The 26,051-nt window shown below is 37.3% G+C and overlaps 1 protein-coding gene and 1 pseudogene across 5 annotated transcripts in view; one reads left to right on the top strand and one right to left on the bottom strand.

The window, feature by feature from the left end:
* Window positions 1-26,051, bottom strand: part of Ctdspl2 (CTD small phosphatase like 2) — an 81,409-nt gene that overhangs the window by 45,832 nt on the left and 9,526 nt on the right. For all 5 annotated transcript variants that reach the window (XM_074065855.1, XM_074065852.1, XM_074065851.1 and 2 more), the window contains exon 2: window positions 8,916-9,125. In XM_074065855.1, coding sequence (XP_073921956.1) covers window positions 8,916-9,101 — 186 coding nt within the window. In that variant the 5' untranslated portion in view covers window positions 9,102-9,125. The remainder of the gene's footprint in view (window positions 1-8,915; window positions 9,126-26,051) is intronic.
* LOC109702972 (stress-induced-phosphoprotein 1-like) lies at window positions 18,479-19,891 on the top strand (annotated as a pseudogene).

Raw genomic sequence — 26,051 nt, 5'->3', positions numbered from 1 at the left:
TATTTTTCTCATTTGTAAAATTTTCTAGAGTCATCTACTGCAGGAGTCATTCTTTTAATTACTGTAATATTGCCAATACTTGATGATTTAATGAGACTACTGAAATCATTTAATACGGATTAGATGATTTGGGGGTGAGGGATGACTCAAGTGGTAGAATTCTTGCCTACAAAGCACAAGGCCCTGAGTTCAAGCCCCAGTACCATATATAAATAATACACAAATAAATAAATACAGAAATAAGGATTCTATTTTCAAAACTATATAATATATTTAATTTACACATATCAACATTCTTACTCAATTGGAGTAACTTCACCACTTTTTTGGTTTTGGCACTTTTATCCCACAGTAATTAATAACAGTATACTATTACCCATTTTCTAAAGGTTGGCTATTTATTGGTTTGTTATTTTTTAAATAAGCCCTAGTATTGTAAATGGCAAAAACTACAATTTCCTTTTTGGATCAAAATGAAAAAAAAAAATTACTGCAAATATCATTCAATACAGAATTTTACTTTTATTCAGCAATTCATCTAATTTTAGGTAGCTCCATCAAAACAATATAGTGTTACAGCACAATATAATGCCACAATAATCCACAAGAAAATTCTTCATATTTTTACTGCATATTATTTCCTTGTATTTTTTTCTTTGGCAGCACTGGGGTTTGAACTCAGAGCTGGGTACTTTTACTGTTTGAGCCGCGCCACCAGCTCCTTTTCTGTGATGCATTTTTTCAAGGTAGAGTCTCAATAACTATTTGCCTCGGATTACAGGCGTGAGCCACTGACGCCCAGCATTTCCCTGTATTTTAATGTGATGAACAGGAAGTATCATCTCAAACACTGGATCTCTATTATCAGAAAATATAGCAGTTCTTTTTATAAATAATCCTTTAGGAACAAAAATGTAGTAAAGCTTAAACTATATTAAGGTCTAGCCTTGCCTTGAAGTTTATTACTATAGCTGCTATAAAAAAATATATTGCATACATTCCTGAAAACCCTAAAAATAACAAGACTCATGAAAAAATAGGTCTAGAGAGGCTTATGAAGAGCATGTTGGGACAGATTACTTAATGCTTCTGTAACTTTGTAACCAGAGCACTAATGCAAGTAATGACTAGGACCTCCAAAGGTAACAGGGACACCCCTATCAGGCAGCTGAAGAGTAGGTGAAATGTTACCTCAGGGCATAATAAAAGGAAGTAAAACAATGAAGTAGAAATAAGTGTTTATCAGATCTGAGAAGTGGAGCTTTCAGCCAGTGGAGCTTCTATTAGGTTGACACAAGAAGAAAAGCAAGCTGCCACACTGAAAAGACAGAGCTCCTGCTAACCTCTGTAGCTCTCTGGGGAGGAAGCCCTCACTGCCGGTTGTCATTTTTTATTTTTATTTTTTTTTAAAGATAGCCAGGCATGGTGACACATGCATGTTATCAAAGCACTTGGGAGGCTAAGGCAGGAGGATGGAGAGTTTCAAGCCAACCTGGACTACATAGTGAGACCCTGTCTCAAACAATTTAAAAAAGAATAAAAAATAAAAATAAAGGAATCAAACATGGTGACCTACACCCATAGTTCCAGCTACTCAGGAGGCAGAGAACTAGCAGATCTCAGTTTGAAGCCAGCGTAGGCAAAAGTTGGCAAGATCCCATCTCAACCAATAAAAAGCTGGGCTACGCAGGTAAACAAGGCTGTAAATAGGATGGGGGTCCAGACCTGCAAAATTGCAAGATCCTAGTGAAAAAGTAACTGAAGCAAAAAGGGCTGAGTGTGTGGCTCCAGTGGTAGAGTGCGTGCCTAAGCACACCCTGAGTTCAAACCCTAGTAGCATCCAAAAGGAAGGGAGGGAGGGGGAATGGAGGAAGGGCAAAGTAAATAGTCAAAAAAACTCAAATAAAAGACAGACATTGTCAAATTGAATTTAAAGAGCAATTTACAGAGACAGAGGGAGAGAGGGAGAGAGAGGGAGAGAGAGGGAGAGAGGGAGACAGAGGGAGAGAGGGACAGAGGGAGAGGGAGAGAGGAAGAGAGAGAGGGGGAGGGAGGGAGGGAGGCAGGGAAGGAGAGAGAGAGAGAGAGAGAGAGAGAGAGAGAGAGAGAGAGACGGACCCTGCATCAAAAAATAAAGAAAAATAAAATAAAATAAAAACAAAAAGAGTTAATAGGTAGGAAGATTGAGAGATCGAGTCCAGCCTAGACTACACAGTAAGACACCGGCTCAAACAACACAAAAAGAAAAAACACAGGTGATAAGGCACTTGCCTATGCAGCAGTTGAACTGAAAGTTTCCTGTTTCCTGCTGGGTGCTGGTGGCTCATACCTGTAAACCTAGCTACTTGGAAGGCTGAGATCTTGAGGATCCCATCTCCAAATAAAAAGAGAGTAAAATGAACTGGAGGTTTAAACTCAGATCTGGCACTTGCTAGACAGGCTCTCTGCCACCTGAGTCATGTTTCTGCCTATTAGGTAAATTTAAGCAATTTTAGCCAGGTGCCAGTGGCTCACGCCTGTAATCTTAGCTACTCAGGAAGCAGAGATCAGGAGGATCATAGTTCGATGCCAGCCTGGGCAAGAAGTTCTGCGAGGCCCTATCTCAAAAAACCCTTCACAAAAATAGGGCTGGTGAAGTGGCTCAAGGTGAAGACCCTGAGTTCAAGCCCCAGTACCATAAAAAGAATAAATGAATAAAAAAAAAAAGCAATTTCACAGTATCAAATCAGTATAGAAAAATAAATTCTATTTCTATATATTACCAACATACATACAATTAGAAATAAAAAAATTTAATGTGTATATCTTAAAACCACATCATAACACATCAAATGTCTAGTAATAAAACTAATGAAAGGAGTGCAAGACTTCTATATAACTGGGAGAAATTAAAATTAGCAATATTGGGGCTGAGGGTGTAAATGTGTGCCAGAGGGCATGCTTACCATGTGGAAGGCCATGCGTTCAATCACCAGCACTAAAAGATATCTTTTTTTAAAAGCTGCAGTAATGAAAAAGTGTATCTTCTTCCTTCCCTTCGGTTTCTTTTTTTCTTTTCTTTTTTTTTTTTTTTTTTGAGACAGGGTCTCAATGTAGACCAGGCTAACCTAAAACTCAATAGTCCTCCTGCCTCTGCCTGCCTCATGAGTGCTGAGATTACTGGTGAGCATCACCACATCAGCATTTTTTTTTTGAGACAGAAGTCTCACTTTATTGCCCAGATCACTTCCGGCCACAGCCTCCTGAGTACTTGGAACTACAGTCACTTGTCGCCATGCTTGGCTCAAAAAAGGTGTATCAACCTCATGAACTGGCAAGGAAGGCTCAATATTGTTGAGATGTCCATTCTCACTAAAGGACCCACGTATCCAATAAAATAAATGTTCTAAGTTCCAGTGGGTTTTTCTGAAGAAATAGACAAGCTAATTCTAAAATTTATATGAAAGTACAAAGGATCTAAAATAATAAAACAATGTGGTGGTAGTGTATGCCTGTAATCCCAGCACTCAGAAAGCTAAGGCAGGAGGATCATGAGTTCCAGGCCAGCCCGAATTACACAGCAAACAAACAAACTTGAAATAGAACAAAGTTGGAGGACTTATGCTATCTCACTTCAAGACTCACTATAAAATCACAGTAAGCTGGGCACTGGTGGACTCACACCTGTAATCCTAGCTACTCAGGAGGCAGAGATCAGGAGAATCACTGTTTGGAACTCTCTGGGCAAATAGTCCAAGAAACCCTATCTCAAAAAAAACCCATCACTAAGGGCTGGTGAAGTGATTCAAGACACAGGCCCTGAGTTCAAACTCCAGCACCGCAAAAAAAAAAAAAAAGAAAAAAGACAGCAAAACTGAGTGTTATCCGTGCTTCGGTGGCTCACGTCTGTAATCCCAGCTACTTGGGAGGCAAAGATCAGGAGGACTGTGGTTCAAAGGCAGGCCAGGCAAATAATTCACACTACTCTATCTCGAAAAAAAACAACACAAAAAAGGGCTGGTGGAGTGGCTGAAGTGGCAGAGCGTCTGCCTAATGAGTGTGAGGGCCCTGACTTCAAACACCAGTACCACCATCAACAAAAGACAGTGAAAACCAGGTACAGTCTTTATATATATATATATATATATATGAAAGAAAATATATAAACTATATGAATGACTTAGGGGATTGGGGGAGGAGAATATGAATGAATCTTAAATTGTTGCTTCTGGCATTAAATTCAACCATTCAATCTCAATTTACTTTTTTCATTCCATAATAAATGGCAAATTACTTCCCTAATCCAGTTGTTAAAAACAACACATGCGGAGAGACCTTTGTCCAAGTGGGATTGGACATTGGAAGGGAGAAAGATAACTCCCAAATAAAATTATGATGTTTCCTATTACAGAAGTTGAAGAGTTAGAACAAAGTTTTCATCTATTTTCCCAACTAAGGGACATAATCCATCAGTTTCATGAAAGCAATTTTAAAGTATTATGATCACATTTAAAAGAAATGACAGAACAGAAAAACCAGAGTACATCACAGTACTGAACTTTATTTCATATGTATAATGCAGTATAAGATGTTTCTTTCTACAAATCATAGTTAAAAGATCAATAAGTACTGATTTAATTTGAAGTAAAACTATTTCAGAATTTCATTAGTTAACATCAGAAGAGCAAATAAAGTAGTCTGATACACAGGTAAGCAGGTTTCTTAAAGACGGATTCATAATAGGCATGAAAAGCAATGTCAGATAACTTAGAAAGTACCATAGCTCAAAAAAGAAAGCAAGGAAGCTTGTCTAAATCTTACGTCTACTCACATAGCTGTACAAGCCCAAAAGAAAAGGTATCAAATAAATAAAAGTGGCAGCATAGAGAGCTGTCTAACTAACCTGGACCCAGAAGGAGCCAGGCATGGGGGCACATACCTGTCATCCCAGCATTCGGGAGGTTGAGGTAGAAGGATCAAAAGTTCAACGTCAGCCTGAGCTACATAATAAAAATCTTGTCTTAAAAGACCACGGGCTGGAAACAGGTGCAGTGACTCAAAACCATAATCGTGGCTACCTGGGAGACAAGAGGTCAGGAAGATTGCAGCTAGAGGCCAGCTGGAGCAAAAAGTTTGCAAGACCCCATTTCAGCCAATAAAAGTTGGGCATGGGGGCACATGTCTGTCATCCCCACTACATGGAAAGTGTGAATAGGAGAACTGCATGTCCAGGCCAGTCCGGGACATAAAGCAAGACTCTATCTCAAAAATAACTAGAGCAGCTGGACACCAGTGGCTCAACGCCTGTAATCCTATACTACTCAGGACGAAGAGATCAGAAGGATCATGGTTCAAGGACAGCCTGGGCAAACAATTCCAGAGATCATTTCTCGAAAATACCCAACACAAAAAAAGGGCTGGTGGAGTGGTTCACAGTGGTACAACGACTGCCTAGCAAAAGTGAGGCCTAGCAAGCATGAAGCCCCAAGTTCAAACGCCAATACTACCAAAAAAGTAATCAAATCAGCCTGGTACTGGTGGCTCAAACTTGCAATCCTAGCTACTTGGGAAGCTGAGATTGGGAGGATTGTGGTTTGAGGCCAGTTCAGGCAAATAGTTGGTGAGATCCCATTTCCAAAATAACTAGAGCAAAATGGACTGGAGGTGTGGCTCAAACAGTAGAACACCTGCTTTGCAAACACAAACCCAAGTCCCACTCCACCCCCCAAAAACAAAAACAAGGGCTGGTGATGTAGCTGAGTGGTACAGCAAAAGTACCTGGGTTTAATCCTCAGTACCACTTCCCCCACCCAAAGAAAAGGGAAAGAAAACTAAAGACAGTAGATAGTGATAAATTTCCTATAAAAGTTCAAGCTTTGATCTCATAATAGAATGTAAACAAATGAGAAGATGGGCAGCATATAAGAACTAATTCTTATTTACTTGTACCAATAATTTTCACACTAGAGATTTACTATTATTACACAAAATAGGTAATGCTATAAAGGATAGTATTTAGTTACTATAAGACAGAATGGTAAAGAAGAAATAGTACAGGCATCATAAGTCAGACAGACTTAGGTTAAATCCTAGCACCATCAACCTACTGGAAATGCAGCAATGTATAGTGATTAAAAGTGCAGTCTCTGAAGCCAGGCTGTCTGGTTTCCAGTGTTGACACTTATACCTAAGTAACATGGCACAAGTTATTAATTTCCTGTGCTTTAGTTTTCTCATGTGTAATATGGTACATATGATAGTACCTACCTCATTTATGAGGCTTAAATAAATTACTACACTTAGAACAGTGCTTAGGACATAGTAACTACTCAATACCTACTAGCATTTATTGTATTGTTCCTTATTGTACTTTTATCCTGGACAAGTTATTTATTATTAACAATACTGTTACTACTGACAGTACATCACCTAAATTCACTAAATCTCAGTTTTTTTTCCTCTATAAAATATCAAAAGATGTTTACAAGGATTAAAGACTAGAGATATAAAGTACCTAACAGGTGTTCAATATAGATAAGCTATGAATCCTTACTGAAATTTTGAAAAAGACAGCAACACTGAATTAGGATACATATGTAAATAAGCATCATGTAGACACTCAAGTCAATTTTGGAAGACAGTATCAAGAAGATGGGTTATAACTGGGTACCACTGGCTCACGCCTATAATCCTAGTTACTTAGGAGGTTAAAATGGACAGCATTGCAGTTTATGTCCAACTAGGGCAAACAGTTGGCAAGAAGCCCCCCCTCTTCAAAATAACCAGAGCAAAACGGACTGAATGTGTGGCTCAAGTGGTAGAGCGGTTTTGCAAGCACAAGGCTCTGAGTTTAAGCCCCAGTTCTGCCAAAAAAAAAGAAAGGAAGAAAAAAGATTAGAGGCCAGTATTAAAGCTCATTAAGATACATATATGACAAACTAACCTTTTGTTTACAATTATTTTTTCGAGGGGCGGAGGGGGAAGCAGTACGGGGTTTGAACCCAGGACCTCACACTTGCTAGACAGCACCCAGCCCTTTTTGTTTACTATTAACACAGGAACTGGGAAAAAGGCCTACTATACCTTGGTATCAGCAAGGCAATTAAACACTAACTTCAATTATAATTATAATATAGCATATGACAAATAAATCCAAGTTGAACTGACAGTACAATTAGGTAAATTTGTAGTTGTAACACCAAACCAAAACAAACAAAAAAATAACCTTACTCAAAAATATTAATCACTGAATAAGATTAGTCTGCACAATTTTCCACAGCCCAATCCTACTTTAACATCTTTCACTAAATAAACATCAATGAAGTATCAGAGATCATGGTTTAAGAACAAAAAAACTTAATAAAAATTTCTATGCAAAAAAGCCTGAATATTTTAATTGACATAAGCAAAAATTTACTGATCAACCCAGATCAAGCTATCTCCTAAGGTTTTTAAAAAAGATACAATATAATATAAAGCTACATTAATGGAAGAAGGGCAGGTCATAGGAAGTAAATACAAACAGAAGACACAAGAAAAACCTATGTTAACTTCTGGTTATTAGCCTCAAGAATAACAGAAAAAGTGAGGAAGATGGTAATCTATATCATAAAATAGCATATAATAAACACTAGAAATATTTAGCTTAGAAAATGACTGAGAGTTTGCACTTGTGCATGTAAGGGAACACAGTATCTGTTTTCAAGTGAAAGAATGCAAAAAAGTTATTTATGAGAAGGTAAAGAGCAGATATGAAGCACTTTACAAGAATTCCAGCTGTTGAAGAGAATGAACTGATAAATAAGCAGCCCATCAACAGAGGCTGATGACAACTCATTAGGAATTTAAAGAGATGGAAATTCATGTTTCTGGAAGAAATCTGGCCTTTGTTATCTAATAATACTAGAATACTTATAGGTTGATGAAACAAAATAACAAAAAATTATAATATTAGTAGCAAGTAGGAGGCCCTGAATTTAAACACCAGTACCACCAACAAAATTGTAACATTAGACAAAACAAAAACCACCAAAACAAAAATAAATTTCCTATACAAACACAATATAAATCTTATAATGACACAGTTAAGCTTTGTTATAATTCTATTACAACAAAATCTACCACTACAAATAAGTCATTCCAGTGATTTATTTTACTGTTTGTCAAAGTAAAAAAACTACATTGTAATGGAAAATTTATTATTAAAAAAAAAAACTGTCCCAAGAAACACATAGTAATAGTCAAAAACAAAATCTACATATGAATAACACTATATATTTATAAAGTACATTAAAAGTTTCATAAACTTTTCCACTTTGTTGTATGATCTAATCTGAAAATAATTCTGATACTAGACAAAGCGCTTGGTATTAGTTGCACTTTACTATCTTTCTGAGGCTCAGACGGGTAAATAAATGATTCTTCAAAAGTCACTTGAGTTGGTTCACAGTACGAATACAGAGCCCATTCTTTCAATAATTTTGTATTCTTTAATGAAATAATGTATTTTCACTATATGAATGTTAAAATTCAGGTAGATAAAGGAAATCACCTTTCTAACTACATAATGGATAACATTAACATGAAACTTTTCATTGAAATGAGCAAAAATGAAAATAAAAGAATAAAAACTTTCTTTCACTTCCCATAATATTATACTAAAAAAACCTCAGAAGGCTGAGTGAATTAGTATAGTGAACAAATAATGTTCTCCTTGAATTTCCATTAAATATTTTGCATGTAATAATCCTAAAAAAAAATGTCTTTTTCTTTTTTATTCTTTTATTTTTTTTTCTTAATCCTAAAAATATAACAACATGGAGATGTACACATCCCCTTAAAATTAACTCTGTGGTATCAATTTCTCATCTATAAGTGCTCAGGGAAAACAACCTAAATGTCTCTTTACTTATGTAAGTATGAGATAAAACCATTACCTTGGGTGTGCTTCCTTTGATGAACTTTTTAATTGAAGACAATAAGCCGGTTTCATTCTTTGATGGTTTTTCTCCTCCTGAAGGTAGGCTATCATCAACCTCCGAGTATTTCCTTTTTGCTCTGGCAGTGCGCTGTGTTTGGATTTGATTTGATTGCTGAGAAGTCTTCCGTGTTCTCAGCCTCATCTTTTATAGAAGCCACATGTAAAACTATAAGAGAAAAATAACAAAGGTTATAAAAATTCATCCTTGTGTACCCAAATGTGCCCAAAATATATAATAAAATTTCTTGATTGAAAGGAAAAAAAAAAGCCTAGGTCTTTAAGGGGACTGAAGTAAGAAACTACCACTTTAAACGAAAGGCATTGTGCTTTGTACTTTATATACATTATTCCAGCTAACTGTCCCAACTTTTGAAATACTACATTCTTAACTGCCACCTCTACCCATGCCAAGATTATCATTTTAAACCTTATTTATTCTACAAATACTACTAAGAATTTAACCACATTTGAAGTGCCAGTCTAAGTAAGCACTAAGGAAATAGCTAACAAGGTAGGGGAGGGTTCTGCCTTTCTGACCTTACAATGTAGTGGAGGAAAAACATACTTTGACGAATAAATTAATTTCATGAACGCAATTTTTCTTTTTGGGGAACAACTAGAGTTTGAACTCAGGGCCTCAAGATTGCTAGGCAGGCAGCGCTCTACTACTTTCTTCCCCAGCCAAGAAAATACTTATCAACTGCACGTGGAATGCTCATCAAGACAGACCATGTATTGAGCCATAAAACAAGTGTTGATAAGTTTCAATACTAAATTCTTGCAAAGGATGTTCTCTGAACATAATTGTAAATCAAATTATAAATCAGTAACAAAAATCTTTAAGAGTATTAAATAACTGAAGATGTAAAAATATATATGACACAAGAAGAAAACTGACAGTAATAGCTGGAAACTTCAATATCCCATCTTCAGGAATGAATCATCAAAAGGAGGCAAATGATCCAACAACTCTCTAGACTTAACACATATACAGTGAGTTCTAACAACAGTACTCTCCCCTCAACTTACACGTGACATTCTCCAAGGTGCTATGTGTTATGATACGAAACAGAAAATTTCAAAGGACTGAAATAATGCAAGTATGTGGTCTCCAGCCACAATGGAATTAAATTAGAAATCATGACAAAGGGATGGTTCAACAAAAAAAACTGATAAGCAAGTCAAGAATCACAATCATCTCAATAAAGAAAAAGCTTTTGACAAAATTCAACATCCTTTCATGATAAAACCCTGAAGAAACTAGGAATAGAAGGTTCACATCTCACCATAACAAAGGCTATATATGATAGACCTATAGCCAATATTATACTGAATGGGGAAAAACAAAAAGCATTTCCTCTAAAATCAGAAATGACTCCATCTCAAAAATACCCAACACAAAAAAGGACTGACAAATGGCTCAGTGGTAGAGTGCCTCCCAAGCAAGTATGAGGACTGTAGCTCAAATCTCAGTAACACGAAAAATAAAAGTCAGGAAGGAGATAAGGGTGTCCACAATTATCACTCATACTGCATATAATGCTTGAATTCTAAGCCAGCGCATTAAGGTAAGAGAAAGAAATAATAAGGATATAAACAGAAAAGAAGTCAAACTATCTCTGCTTGCAGATGATATCTGATACTTAAAAAGACTCAAACAATTCCACTAAAAGATTCTTAGATCTGATACACGTTTACAGCAAAGTACAATAAACTCACTGAAAAGTCAGGAAGAGCAATCCTATTCATAATAACCTCAAAAAATAAAAAATAATAAATAAAAAGTAATAATAGTCTCAAAAATACAAAACAAAAACAAAAAATGCTAGGCATAAACTTAACCAAAGATATTAAACGCCTCTACAATGATAACCATAAAGCACTAAAGAAAGAAATTAGTAGACACTGGAAGATGGTGAGACCTATAATTCATATGGAAGCACAAAAGACCCCTAATATCCAAAGCAATCTTGAGCAAAAATAGCAATGTGGGGGGGTACCACAATAACTGACTTCAAACTATACCACATGGCAATGGCACAAAAACAGGCACACAGACCAGAGGATACAAAGTAAGTTCAAGCAGGTACTACCATTTGATTCTTGACACAGGCACCAAAACACACAGTGGAAGAAAGACAGCCTCTTTTTTTTATTTTTGGCAGTACTGTGGTTTAAACTCAAACCCTCATGCTTGCTAGGCAGGCACTCTACCACTTGAGCCACTCTGCCAGTCCTTTTTTTGAGATAGGGTCTCAAGAACTATTTTCTGCAAGCAGACCAAAAAAAAAAAAAAACCCACACAAAACTATTTTCTGGGGCTGGCCTTGAACCACAATCCTCCCGAATAGCTAGGATTATAGGCATGAGCCACTGGCACATGGCTAAAAGACAGCCTTTTTAACAAGTGGTGCTGGGAAAACTGGATCTCCACAGGTAGAAAACTGAAACTAGATACCTATCTTTCACCTGTACAAAAATAAACTCAAAACAGATTAAAGATATCCATGTAAGATCTGAAATTTTAAAACTGCTAGAGGGAAACAGAGGAGAAACACCGCAAGATAAAAGCACAGGCAAGAACTTCCTGAATAGGAGTCCAATAGCTCAGGAAATAAAAGCAAAAGCTGACAGATGGGTTGTATCACAAAGTAAAAAGCTTCTTCAGGGCTGGATGTGGTGGCACACGCCTGCAATTCTAGCTACTTGAAGGAGAGGATTGGGAGGATCAAGGTTTGAGGCCAACCTAAGCAAAAAGTTCATAAGCTCCTATCTCAACCAAGAGCTGGGCACCCACTGCCTGTCATCCCAGCTAGGTAGGGAAGCATAAATAGAAGGACTGTAGCCCAGACAGGCCTGGGCATAAAGCAGGCCCTATCTAAAAATAACCTAGAGCATCTGCCTAGTACGCACGACACCAGGCCCTGAGTTCAAACTCAGTTCTGCCAAAAACAAAGAAAATTTAAAAATAGAACTCCCATATGATCCAGCCACAGCACTTCTGGAAAATTTTAATGTATACCATTTAAAATAAAAATTTTTTAAATTTAAAATAAAAATTTTAATGTATACCATTTAAAACAGCATCATAACACAGCAAATGTCTAGAAATAAAACTAATGAAAGTTGTGCAAGACATCTATATAACTGGGAGAAATTAAAATTAGCAATATTGGGGCTGAGGATGTAAATGTGTGCCAGAGGGCATGCTTACCATGTGGAAGGCCATGGGTTCAATCACCAGCACTAAAAAATATCTTTTTTTAAAAGCTGCAGTAATGGAAAAGTGTATCTTCTTCCTTCCCTTCTGCTTCCTTTTTTTGTTTGTTTTTTGAGACAGGGTCTCAATGTAGACCAGGCTAACCTCAAACTCAGTCTTCCTGCCTCTGCCTGCCTCACAAGTGCTGAGATTACTTTCTAATTATTTGTTGGTAATACATAGAGATATAATTTATTTTTTGTTTATATATGTTCAATTTAATATACATCAATAATTTTAAAAAACAGAAAAAACTAAAGCAAGCAGAAGGACGAGGGGAAATAAATGAAATACCTAATAGAAAAGCAGAAAAATCAACGAAACCAAAATTGGTTCTTGAAAAGGTCAACAAAATTGATGAAATTTTGGCTAGAGGAATCAAGAGAAAGGGAGACTCAACTTACTAAAATTCAGAATAAAAAGAAAGGGACAAAATACCAACCTTACAACTGATCATGGTGGCATACAACTGTAATTCCAGCACTCAAAAGGTTGAGGCAGAAGGATCATTAAGACTGAGGCCAGCCTAGGCTACACAGGGGACCTTTCCTCAAAACAAATGAAAACAAAAAACCAACCTTACAGAAATAAAAGGATAAGGGAATTCTATGAACAACTATATACCAACAAATTACATAACCTGAACAAAATGGACCAATTTCTTCAAAAACATAAACAACAAAACTGGATTCTGAAAACAGAACAGATGAAAGAGCGATATCAAGAGACAGAATTAGTAATTTCAAAAGTTCCCACCAAAAAAAAAGGGCTGGGAGCAGATGGCTTTATTGGTATGTTTTACCTAATGTTTAAAGAATTAACAGCAGTCCATGTCAAACACCTCCAAAACATTTATGAGAAACACTGCCCAACTCATTCCATGAGACCAGCCTTACCACGATACCAAAGTGACATAAATACAAGAAAACCATATGTCAATATCCTTTATGAATATGAATACAGATGCAAGTATTCTCAACACAATACCAGCAGAATAATGAATTATACAACATGATTAAGTGAGATTTATCCCAAGGATGCAGGAGTGGTTTAAAATATAAAAAGCAATCAGTACAGTACACAATATTAATAGAATAGGGAAAGAAATCCACATGATCACCTCAATTAATAAACAAAAGGCATTTGCTCAAATTCTTTCATGATAAAGAAATAACTCAACAAATGAGGAACAGAAGGGAACGTCTCAATCTAATAAAAGTAATCTGAAATGTCCAGAGCACATCATGTATGGTAAAAGATAGAATGCTTTCCCCTAAGTTGAGGAACAACACAAAGATGTCCCCTCTCACCACCTCTTGTCAACATGTTACTGGAGGTTCTAGCAGGCAATTAGACACAAGAAGTAAAAAAAAAAAAAAAAAAAAAAAAAAAACCCATATTATAGAGAGGAAAAAAAAACCTCTTTCCAGATGACATGACCCTGTACAAAGAATTAAAATAAAAAGTTGAACAAACTAGACTTAAAAAATTAAAAATTAAAAATTTAGGGCTGGTGGAGTGGCTCAAGTGGTATAAGTGCCTGCCCAGCAAACATGAAACCCTGAGTTCAAACCCTAGTCCATCAAAACAAAAATAAATTAAAACTGTAATGCTCACCTAAGACACCACTAGGAAAGTCAGAAGCAAGCAACAAACTAATAGAATATTCACAAAACAATTATTTCCCAAAGGACTTGTATCTACATATAAACAAGCTCTAATCACAAAAGAAAGGACAAATAAGCCAACAGAAAAATAATGGACAAAAGATTAAAAACTCACAGCTATTAGAATGAAAAATATTGCAAAGGATGCAGAACAATGAGAACTCCCATACTCTGCTGGTAGAAACACAAGTTTTGGGCAAAGGTCAGTTATTTGTGGTGGGGGGGGGCGGAGTTGGCAGTACTGGGGTCTGAATTTAGGACCTCGGGCTTGTTAAGAAGGTCCTTTACCATCTGAGCTACACCCCCAGCCAAAAGCTGTCATTTCCATTATACCCAGGTATAATTCTTTGACTCAGTAGTTCTAATTTTTTTGTCTAAAATAAATATAAACATGTCCACAACACACTTTTATAAAAATATTCCTTACAGCCTTAGTCACAATAAAGCTGTTTCTACTTGCAAACTGTGAACTACAAAAATGCCCACCAGAAAGATGAGTATTGTGGTGTTTTTATACAATGGAATACTATCAACATCAGAAAGGAACTCAACAGCATAAGATATCTCACAGACATGATGCTGAGCAATGGCAGACAGGAGACTACACATTTGATGACACCATTAAAAAGAAATTTCAGAGACAAAAATAATCTAAAGGAGAAAATAATCAAAACAGAAGTTGCTCCCTAATGAAATGCTCTCTAATGTCATAGTAGTATGGATCTATTTGTCAAAATGTGTCAATCTGTGTGCAAGGTATTTCGATACAGCCAGGCTCCAGTGGCTATTGCACTTAATACTAGCAAATTAGAAGGGTGAGCTTGGGAGGATCACAGTTCAAGGAAAGCCCTAGCAAAAAGTTAGTGAGACCCCTCCCTCCCCCAATCTCAACCAAAAGCTGGAAGACTGTGATCTCAAGGTCAGGCCAGCCCGGGCAAACAAGTTTGCAAGACCCTGTCTCAACAGAAAAAGGCTGGTCATGGTGGTGCATCATCCCAGCAATGGCAGGAGGAAGCCTAGAAGATCTCAGTCCAGGCTGGCCTAGTCAAAAAGCAAGACCCTAGCTCCAAAATAACCAAAGCAAAATGGGTTGGAGGCGTGGTTCAAGCTGCAGAGGGCTGCACAGCAAGCGCAAAGCCTTAAGTTCGAACCTCAGTACTGCAAAATAAATAAATAAATAAATAAAAATTAGGTACATTATCTAATTATTAAATGGTAACTAGGCTATGTGGATATAGGGATATGTCCTAGTAAGCCAGGATTAAAAATTAAAGCAAGATTTCTTAAAAGAAATAAAAATAATGAAGCAGATACATCAATGGTTACACACCACAGGGAGAAAGACTTCATAGATGACTAGGAAACCTACAACCACCTTTAGCAGTAGGGTAAATTCTGAACCCAGAGTAGCTACACTATATTAACTAAAACAGCTGGCTTTCAACAAAAATTTATGAAACATGATACAAACAATAAAATATGATCCAAACTGAGAAAAATGCAGTGAATATATATTAATTATGTGTTGGGTTTAAAACAACCCATGAGATTTATACATAACTACTTAGTCTATAATTCACTCTTCTTTCTCTCTCTCTCTCTTTCTTTTTGGTGGTTCTGGAGTTTGAACTCAGGGCCTCATGCTTGCTAGGCAGACACTCTACCACTTGAGTCACTCTACCAGTCAAAAAAATTCACTCTAGATCCCTGCAGAATTTGAAAAATTCTTATTTCAGGTAGATAAGTACCTTTTCTGGTTCTGTTTCATAATTTACTTGTTCACTGACCTATTGGGAAATTAAATTGTTCATAATTATTCACTAACATCACTTCAAATAGAGTAACTATATAAGCTTTAGTCTGTATTTCTAACTCTTAAGACCTGTTGGTCATGGAAGCTGCCACTCAGAAGGCTGAGGCAAGAGGATGGCTAGAGATCAGTTCAAGGTCAGCCTAGACAATATACCTGAGATCCAATCTCAATAAACGAAAATAAAAATAAAAAAGAAAGAAGCCAGGCACCAGTGGCTTACGTCTATAATCCTAGCTACTTAGGAGACAGAGATCAAAAGGACTGAAGTTTGAAGCCAGCCCCAGGCAAATAGTTTGTGAGACCCTATCTTAAAAATACCCAACGTAAAAAAGGGCTGGTGGAGGGGCTCAAGTGGTAGTGTGCCTGCCTAGCAATCATGAAACCCTGAGTTCAAGGCCCAATACTGAAAACAAAACAAAACAAAAAAAACCACAAGTGAATTATTAGGTCACTGATTAACATTTGGCAGTGTATCTAGAAATACTAACCAAACCCTTTCTGGAAAAGCGTTTTCAATCAGCAATGTACAAAAAGAGTGCCCATATGACTTAATCTTACACATCAGATTTTTAATTTTTAAAATGTTTAATTGAAACTAAAATCATTTAAGCCTGTAAATTATCGCTAATGAAACAACATATTCTAATCATATTTATAAACTATCTCTAGTTTGCATTTTGTTCAATCTATATGCATATCCTTTCTCCTTTTTTTCCTAAAACACAAAATTCTTGGACTCGCGGAGTGGCTCAAGGGTAAAAGCACCTGCATAGTACTCTGAGTTCAAACCCCAGTACCACACAAAAAAAGAGACAGAGAGAGAGAGAGAAAGAGAATGAGAGAGAGACAGAAAGGAATTCCAGGCTAGCCTGGCAAGACCCTGTCTCAAAGAAAACAAAACAGAGCTAGCAGGCAGAGTGGCTCAAGGGGTAAGAGGGCCTGCTTTGCAAGTGTGAGGCCCCGAGTTCAAACTCCAATGCCACAAAAACAAACAAACAAAAAAACACCCACAAAGGGCTAGGGGCATGGCTCCAAGGTAAAAGCACTGGTCTAGCATGTGCAAGGTACTGGGTTCAATTTCCAGTACTTCAAAGGGCAGTAAAGGAGAATGATGGAGGGATGACTTCAACTAATATGTTGTAAATGCTTTTGTAAATGTCACCATGTACCCCTAGTACAACAATACGACAATAAAAATAAAATAAGAATGAAAGTGACCTAGAATCTGCTTGAATGCTTAAGGAGACATAGTTAGCTCACTACATCATAATATAAATACTAAAAATGAAAAAAAAAAAGTTACAATCAAAAATATTCTTAACCTGAATTTTCAAAGAACCTTATAATAGTAGCGTCTCAAGAAGTACTTGCTAAATTTAATCTCTTGGCACTTTTGTTTTTTTACAAACTACTAAAATCCTAAAATAAAAGGTCAAATGCCATGCTTACCTGAATACTGACACATGATCCAGCCGCGTGTTATCAAAAGCACTGTGTATTATAATGGTTTTCTAGTAAAGTTGTTCTCTATGCATTAAATTCAGAAAACCAACCTATAACCTATTCTCTTCAAACAATAATTAAAAAAAAACTCAAAAACAAAGTACCTGCTGATGGAGGGGCTCAAGTCATAAGACTGCCTGCCTTATAAGCATGAGGTCCTGAGTTCAAACCCCTACTGCCGCCAGAAACAAAACAAAAGAATATTTTGAGGGAGAAATGACCCAAACATTGTATACACATATAAATAAAAAAATAATAATTAAAAAAAAAAAGTACCTGTCTTAACTACATCTGTCTGAATGTTAAAATGATGTTAACATACAGCTGTGGTTTTTAAAGTGCTACTTGAAAGGCACTATCCTAAACACTTTCTTTTTTGCTGCTGTTTTTGACATAGGGTCTCACTAAGTAGCAGCACAGGCTGGCCTGGAACTCTCAATCTTCTTGCCTCAACTTCTTGAGGGCTGGGATTATAGACCTGAGCCACCACTCTCAGCTTCAATGCTTTCTAATACTATCTATTATCTCACTTATCTTTTTAACCATGTAGTTAAAAAGATATTTCCATTTTACAAAAGAGAAAACAGATGGAGAAGATGGCCGAAGTGTTTTAAATTCCTAGATAATTTCAATAAAAATAACCTGTAATGTGAAAATAAGTATACTTACTACAAAAGAAACTAATTAGTTACCAATTTTCCTTTTTGGGTGGGTACTGGGGCTTTGAACTCAGGGCTCTGAACTTGATCCACACCCTCTGCCATTCTGTGCTTTTAGTTACTTTTTTAATCAGGTCTCATGGTTTAACCTGGAGCAATCTGTGTAGCTAGGACTACAGGTGTGAGCCACCACACACAGTTTATTTGTTGAAATAGAATCTTGTTTTGTTAACTTTTTGCCCAGACTGTCCTAGAACTTTGATCCTGTAAATCTCCATCTACCTCCTGAATAGCTGCGATTACAAACATGTGCCATTATACTCAACTTTCCTATTACTTTCTTAAGTTTGTTTTTCTTTTCGTTTTCGGGGGGCAGTACACGGTTTAAGCTCAGGGACTCATGCTTGCTAGACAGGTACTCTACCACTTGAGCAATTCCACCAGCTCTGAAGTTTGTTTTTCACTTCTGCTTTTTGCCTAAATAGTCATTTGGAATGGGTGGTTTTCTGCAGAACCCCTGGCTTTGCAGAAGCTTAAAGTAAGGTTACTACAAAAGCTTTTGTTTACATACTGGCTGTAGGAGCTCAAAATTAAACTTCTTATGGAAAAATGTTACAAATGGGCAGCGGCTACAGGTACAGTTAACACATAATATAACTGAATGATAATCCAGAAGCTAACCCATCATACAAAAAATGTGAAAAGCTATATTCCATCTCAATATCAGGCCTACAGTCATTCGTATTAAAATTATAGCCCTCTAGTGCTAGGAAAACGGTATTCAAATGCAGAAGAACAATTGGACTACATAGATGAGGAGGAAAAGGCTGTAATACCCTCACACCTCCTTCTCCCACAAATGAAACAAAATCAGAGCCAATGGAAGATCTTCCAGAGAAGAAGAAGCAAGTACTGAAAGAGAGTTGGGGAATCCTGCCTATAAGAAGAAAGACTTTGACACAGCCCTGAAGCATTATGACAGAGCCAAGGAACTGGACCCCACCACATGACTTACATTACCAATTAAGCAATGGCACACACTTTGAAAGGGGCAACTACAATAAATGCCAGGAGCTTTGTGAGAAGGCCAATGAAGTGAGGGGGAGAACAGAAAAGACTATCAACAGAATGCCAAAGCTTATGCTTGAACTGGCAATTCCTTCAAAGAAAAAAAAAGAAAATACAAGGATGCCATCTAGTTCTACAAGTCTCTGGCAGAGCACTGAACCATAGATGTGCTCAGAAAGTGCCAACAGGCAGAGAAAATCCAAAAGGAGCAAGAATGGCTGGCTTATATCAACCTTGACCTGAGTTTTAGAGAAAAACAACGGCAATGAGTGCTTTCATTTGAAAGAAGACTATCCCTAGACCATGAAGCCTATATGGAAGCCATTAAACAGAACATACAAGATGCCAAACTGTATAGCAATTGAGCTACCTGCTACACTAAGGACTCAAGGACTGCAAAGAATGTATCCATCTGGAGCCAACCCTCACCGAGGGCTACACATGGAAAGCAGCTGCCCAACAAACCCTTTTATAAAGGACTACTCAAAAGCCATGGATGGTCCCAGACCTGGACTCCAGCCATAAGGCAGCAGTTTACCAGCACTGTACAATGGCACAGTGCAATTTATGTGACAGCCCCAAGGATGTGAAGCAATGGGTTATGGCTGACCCTGAGGTGCAGCAAATAATGAGTGACCCACCCATTCAGCTCATCCTAGAGCAGGTGCTGAAGGACCCCCAGCTCCTCAGCAAACACTTAAAAAAAAGTGTCCTGTAATAGCACAAAAGATCTGGAAGTTGATGGTTGTTGAGTCTGATTGCAATTCGGTGATCCTCTTTGTCCTCATGCAGAAAGATGAGCTGGAGCAGCGACAAGAAGCATGCAGCAGAGGGAAAGGGGAAAAAAAACAGTTTATCTTTATGTTTACACATGCCTACACAGAAGACACAGATGCATCCAGCCACCACCTCAGGTCCTCCCAGCACATACGTAGTCTCTTTGCTGTTGCCCTTAGGTTCTAGGTCTCCTTCCTGTCTCCACTGCTCCCCCATAAGTAGTTTAAAAAAATTTTTATTTGGGGAAATGGGCACATGGTGGGGAAGATAGGGTGTTCTTCTCAACCTGGAGTCCTAGCTATCTTCACATTGTTTTATCACATCCTCTTTTCCAATAAAAGCAATCAGATGGTGTGGTTATTTTTTTTTTTAAAGTTAAGTCATAAAACTCTTAGAAGAAAACACAAGGAAAATGCTGAGGACACTTTGGTTTCTGATATGACACTGAAAGCACAGGCAACAAAGAAAAAAAATAAAAAGATCTTTTTTGGTGGGTTTTTTTTTTTTTTTTTACTACATCAAAATTAAATACATTTGTCTACCAAAAGACTCCAAAAACACAATGAAAAAGCAGCCTAAGGAATGGGAGAAAATATGTGGAACTCATTCATAAAGAATTAAAATCCAGGATATATAAAGAACTACAATTGTGAACAAAAAACATCAATTTAAAAAAAAAGTAAAAGGGCTTAAATAAATATTATTCCAAACAGAATATACAAATAGATAATAAACACATGAAAACATAGTCAACTTCATTAACCATTAGGGAAATGCAAATTAAAACCATGAGATACAACTTTACATCCTGTAGGATATTTAAAAAAACAAAAACAAAATAACAAGTGCTAGTAAAGACAGAAAGAAATTGGAACCCTTGAGCATCCATAGTTAGAATTTAAAATAGTGTAGCTGCTATGGAAAATGATATGCTAATTCCTCAAACAGAGCATCATCACTGATTCTATTTCTGGGTATACACCCAAAAGAACTGAAAGCAGAGATTGGAAGAATACAACCATACTCACAGCAACATTAGCCACAATGACCAAAAAGTGGACGCAACCCAAGTATTCATCACTGGATTCACAGATAAACAAAATGTAGCACATACATACAATTAAAACAGTATTCAGCCTTAAAAAGGAGCGGAATTCTAGATAAGCATGCTGGCACAAACTTGTAATCCCAGACAGAGGAGGTGGAGATGGGAGGATCACCGTTCAAGACCAACATAGGCAAAAGTTACTGAGATCCCATCTCAAAACAAACCTGTTGTGGTGGGTAGGGCCTGTGGTCCCAGCTCCCAGGGAGAAATGGAGGGAGGATTGTGGTTTGAGGTCCAAGGCAAAAAAGCACACGCCACGTGCCAGTGGCTCACACGGGTGGTTCACACCTGTAAACCAGCTACTCAAGAGGCAGAGATCAGGAGGATCACAGTTTGAAGCCAACCTGGGCAAATAGTTTATAAGACCCTATCTCGAAAAAACCCTTCACAAAAAGGGCTGGTGGAATGGCTCAAGGTGTAGGGCCTGAGTTGAAGCTCCAGTACTACAAAAACAAAAACAAATGGATCTTCATCTAATCCCTTTTTCCAAGCCCCTAGTGATGGTGTAAGCAAAGCTTTCCAAACGAGTAAAAGAAAACTCTGAAATGGGTAAACGAAGTATATTCTATATCATTACTATTATTTTTTAATGAACTGCTGCAAACTTGGTGTAGGACATAATGGAAACAGGAAGGAAAAAAAGGACAGGAAAAGGGAACAGTAACATTTGCCTTCAGACCGCAACTTTTAAACATTTACTTCTTTAAAAAAAAGAACAAAATAACTTGTAGACAACAATGGCAAAATTGCGAGATACACATATTATTGAAATATTTCATCTCAATCCTGGATTTAAAACTCTACAACCTGGTTTCTCTGAACATTTCACAACAGGAAACAGAATGGAAGGACAAGTGGGGCCTGGAAAAAGACTAAGACCGACAAACTGCAGGTTTGGTGTGTGGTGACTCCCATCTGTAATCCTACTACTCAGGAGGCTGAGCAAGTCAGAGGCCAGCCCAGGCAATTCAGTGAGATCCTGTCTCAAAACAAAACAAAACAAAATAAAATAAAATAAAATAAAACTAAATGGGATGGGAGCATAGCTCAGTGGTACAGTGCTTGTCTAGTAGGCAGGAGACCCTGAATTCAATCCTTAGTACTGCCAAAATAAAAAATAAAATATAGAGAAGATGACCACAACTCAACTTTGAGGGAACCACAGTGCTTAAGGAAGAGGAAAAGGCAACCCAGGGCCAGATGGGGAATTCTTTTCTCCACTGTCAATCTAGCCAATTTGAACCCTTTCATTTGGTCTAAATCAAGGAGAAGGCAACTTGAGAACAAAGAAATAACAGAATTACAAGCTACAGCCCCAGCAAAGGAAGCTGCTATGAGCAACTGGAGTTCTGCTTAAAGATCTATTGTTATAAATTAATTGGGTTCTGCCTGGCCTACAGAAAAATGAAAATACTGCTACCAGTCTGATAATAGGAAAAACCTGGATAAACTAAAAAATTAAATCTTTCTTGAGCCCATCAGAGACCTGAGAAGTCAGAATAACCAAGTAATCTCAATCCATCTCTCTCTGAGGTACCAGAATTTGAACTCAAGGCTTCACAAGTAATATCAAATCCAAGAATCAATCTAAAGTTGTTATTAAACCACTAAAGGTAAAGTGTGGGCTAACATGAGCATATAGTACCCCTTAGAGCCACAGACATAACAAGAATTCAAATCTATTGCAAGATCTTTGCCATACCTCCACCAGGTGTTAAAAGTATGGTAACCTGAGACTGGAGAGCCCTCCTCGGTGCTGCAGGTCTGGAGTAAGGAGCAGCCTCTTAATGGGAAAAATACAAAGCCCTCAGTAGATCCTCTCCTCAAAGAATAAAAAAAATTAAGGCACTGGAGAAGGGGCAACAAGGCCAGTAGCCTCCGGAGCCAGAGTACACATGAAGCCATCATTAAGGATAAGGAAAGGGTCAAAGAAAAAACCTATCACTAAGAAAAAGGGCAGAAAAGGTATCTTAGGCCCCAGATCTTATACCACCGCCATTAGACAGCTAACACTGAGGTAGGCTAGGGTTGAAACTCTTCTGAACAACATCTCCAAGGTGTAGTTTGGCCTGGAGGAGCAGGACTGCTGAGGGACCTCCAGGCATACAGGTCCTGTGCAAGATTAAGATCGGACTAGAACAGCAGAGATTTTCTTGATTTCTACCACCAAGCTAACAAGCACTAACTAACACAACAGTAGTCTACACGTGTGAGAAAGTCATGACTACCTAGAAATTCTCCCACTAAGGCACAGGTACAAAGGAAAAGTCAAAAGCTGAAAGCTGAGCTAGTGGACTGGCTCAAGTAGTAGAGTGTCTGCCTAGGAAGCATGAAGTCCTGAGTTCAAACACCAGTACAACCAAAAAAAAAAAGGCTAAGAGCTAATCAGGAAAACTGAGAAACATCACAATTCAACTCTCATACTAAGCACAAATTAACAAAGAAAACTTGAAGTCAGTAGTGAACGTAAGGTATCCTTTGCAGCAACAAAAATGAATCTCAACTCCTGACTAGACTGACTCCTTGCACTTAAGTCCAGGAATGTAATTTCCCAGGTCTAAATTCTATTTGCCCAGTCTTTGCTGTCTTATTCACAATATCCAGCATTCAGTAAAATACTGAAAGGCATGCAAAAATGGAAGAACATACAATAGAATGACAAGAGACAAAGCATTCAATAGAATCAGAAATCAATGAAGTTAAAAAGGGAAAGAACGAGGCAAGGGGCATTATAGCTCAGTAGTACAGTACTGGCCTAGAATGTGTGAGGCCCTGGGTTCATCTCCAGAACCTCAAAAAGAAAAACAGGGGGAAAAAAAAGAAAAAGTAGTCAATGAAACCAAAGTTGATTTTTTTTTCTTTTTTTCTTTTTTTTCTAAGGTACTAGGGTTTGGCCAGGCAGGCACTCCACCACTCGAGCCACACCCCCCACAAAAAGTTGAATTTTAAAAAATAAATCATAAAGTTGATAAACTTCTGGCAGTAGTCAGAAAAAAGAAGACACAAGTTACCAATATTAAGAATGAAAAACTGAATATCACTATCCACTACAGACCCTACAGATTTTGAAAGGATCATTATGGAATATTACAAGCACCTTTATATCCATACATTCACCAATTCAGATTAAATGGTCAAATTTCTTAAAAAAATATGAATCACCAAAGCTCACACAATAATAGACAACCTGATTAGCTCCATATTTATTTTAAAAACTGAATCTAGCCAGGAATAATCCCAGCTACTAGGAAGGTGGACCCAGGATAATAAAAACTTTAAGGCCAGCCCAAGTAAAGTTAGTAAGATCCTATCGCAAGGTAAATAAATAAAACCAGGTGCCTGTGCCTCACACCTGTAATCCTAGCTACTCTGGAGGAAGAGATCAGGAGGATTATGGTTTGAAGTCAGCCTGGGGAAATAGTTCTTAAGACCCTATCTAGAAAAAAACCCCATCACAAAACTAGGGCTGGGTAGAGTGACTCAAGGGGCAGGCCCCAAGTTCAAACCCCAGAACCACAAAAATTAATTAATTAAATAAATATATAAATAAATAAAAACAAAAGGTCTGGTGCATAGCTCAAGTGGTAAGTGTCAGGCCTGAGTTCAATCCCCAGCACCTTAAAAGAAAAAAAAGGGGAGATAAATAAAAAAAAGCCTGAATCTAATAAAAAAAAGCTCCAACACAGATAATGCCAAGCCCTGAGTTCCATCCCAGCACAGCAAAAAAAGAAAGAAGAGAAGGGGAAAGGAAAAAGGAAAGGGGAGGGGAGGGGAGGGGAGGAGAGGGGAGGTAAGGGGAGGGAAGGAGAAGAGAGAAAAGAGGAGGGAATATAATATTTTTTAACTCATTTTATGAAGCCAGCATTACCATGACACCAAAGTCAAAGACAATACATATTAATTGTATGTATTACAGATAAGTATAGGTTAATGAATGACTATATAATATCTGCAACAACCTAATTTTATTACCAAAATTTAAAATACAAAAATGAAGACTTTTTTTTTTTTTTTTTGGTGATACTGAGGTTTGAACTCAGGGCCTCACACTTGCTAAGCAGGCACTCCACCACTTGAGCCACTCTGCCAGCCCCAAAGGGAAGACTTTTAACAGGCATATATAACCTCATCTTGGTAATCCTACTACTTGTTAGAATTTAAACATATTCTCTCAGTTCTTTAGAGCTCAATTACTAAAGTTCTTTTCTATTATCCATAATAGGAAAAACAAGTAAAGACTGGGAAATGAGCATGTTTAGGAAATAAATCTATTACTAATGAAGGAAAACGATAAAATTTAAGTAGACTGAATCACAAAACAATCAGTAATGCTAGCAACATTTCAAGCCTATAAGAGCTCAAGGACACTGGAGGGAAAATATATGATGTAAAACATTCTTTTTCAACATTCAAACCAGATCTCATATTAGGATTATAAAAAGCTAATTGCCCAGAACTTTAAATGAGGCAATAAAGTTTGCTTTTTACTTACCTGCAGACCAGGTGAAAGGATTAAAGGGGGGAGAAGTGTTGGACCGGACAACATTCATTATAAACTAACATTAATTCTGCTGGTTTCTTTACTACCTGAAATTTCAAACTTTAACATCCAATGCTTTGACTTGGGAAAAGTCAAATTCAACTCACTTTTCCCATCCCAACCCACACCAAAATATGTTCTTCCTACTGTATTTTCCCGATTACAGTTTTCATCACAGGTAATGCTATCACCAATCTAAACAACCAAGCCAGATACTCAGAAGCCATCAACATCCTAGTTATCACCCCTTTCCTTATCCTATATAGTCCATCATCAAGTTCTGGTGATTTCACACCTAAAATATTCTTTATAGTCCTTTCCTCTTTAAATCCAACCTCTGCAATGCACAAATCTGCCCGTTTCTCTCATCAGATTTCCCACCTATCATCTTCCAAATAAAGACTAAACTCTCTGGCATAATCCTACAATATCTACTCTCCAGTCTTTTTTCATTGCTATTTGCTGCCTCATTCTCTACACTGCAATAATAATTTTTCTGCCCACACTGTGCTCTATGCATTGCTTTTGCTTTTCTCTTAATCTCAAACATGCTTTCAACTAATTGTTATCCTGATTGTTTAAAACTCAACCGAAGTATCACATACCCAATAAATAACCACCTCTATAGCCCTAAACTTGCTCTTCACAAATCATATTAAAATAATCTGTTTCTATGTATTTAATTGCACTGGACTTTA

The sequence above is a fragment of the Castor canadensis genome, chromosome 2, assembly GCF_047511655.1.
Source record: "Castor canadensis chromosome 2, mCasCan1.hap1v2, whole genome shotgun sequence".
Lineage (NCBI taxonomy): Eukaryota > Metazoa > Chordata > Mammalia > Rodentia > Castoridae > Castor > Castor canadensis.
The sequence above is the reverse complement of the archived record's forward strand: the minus strand, read 5'-3'. Positions and strand labels throughout refer to the sequence as shown.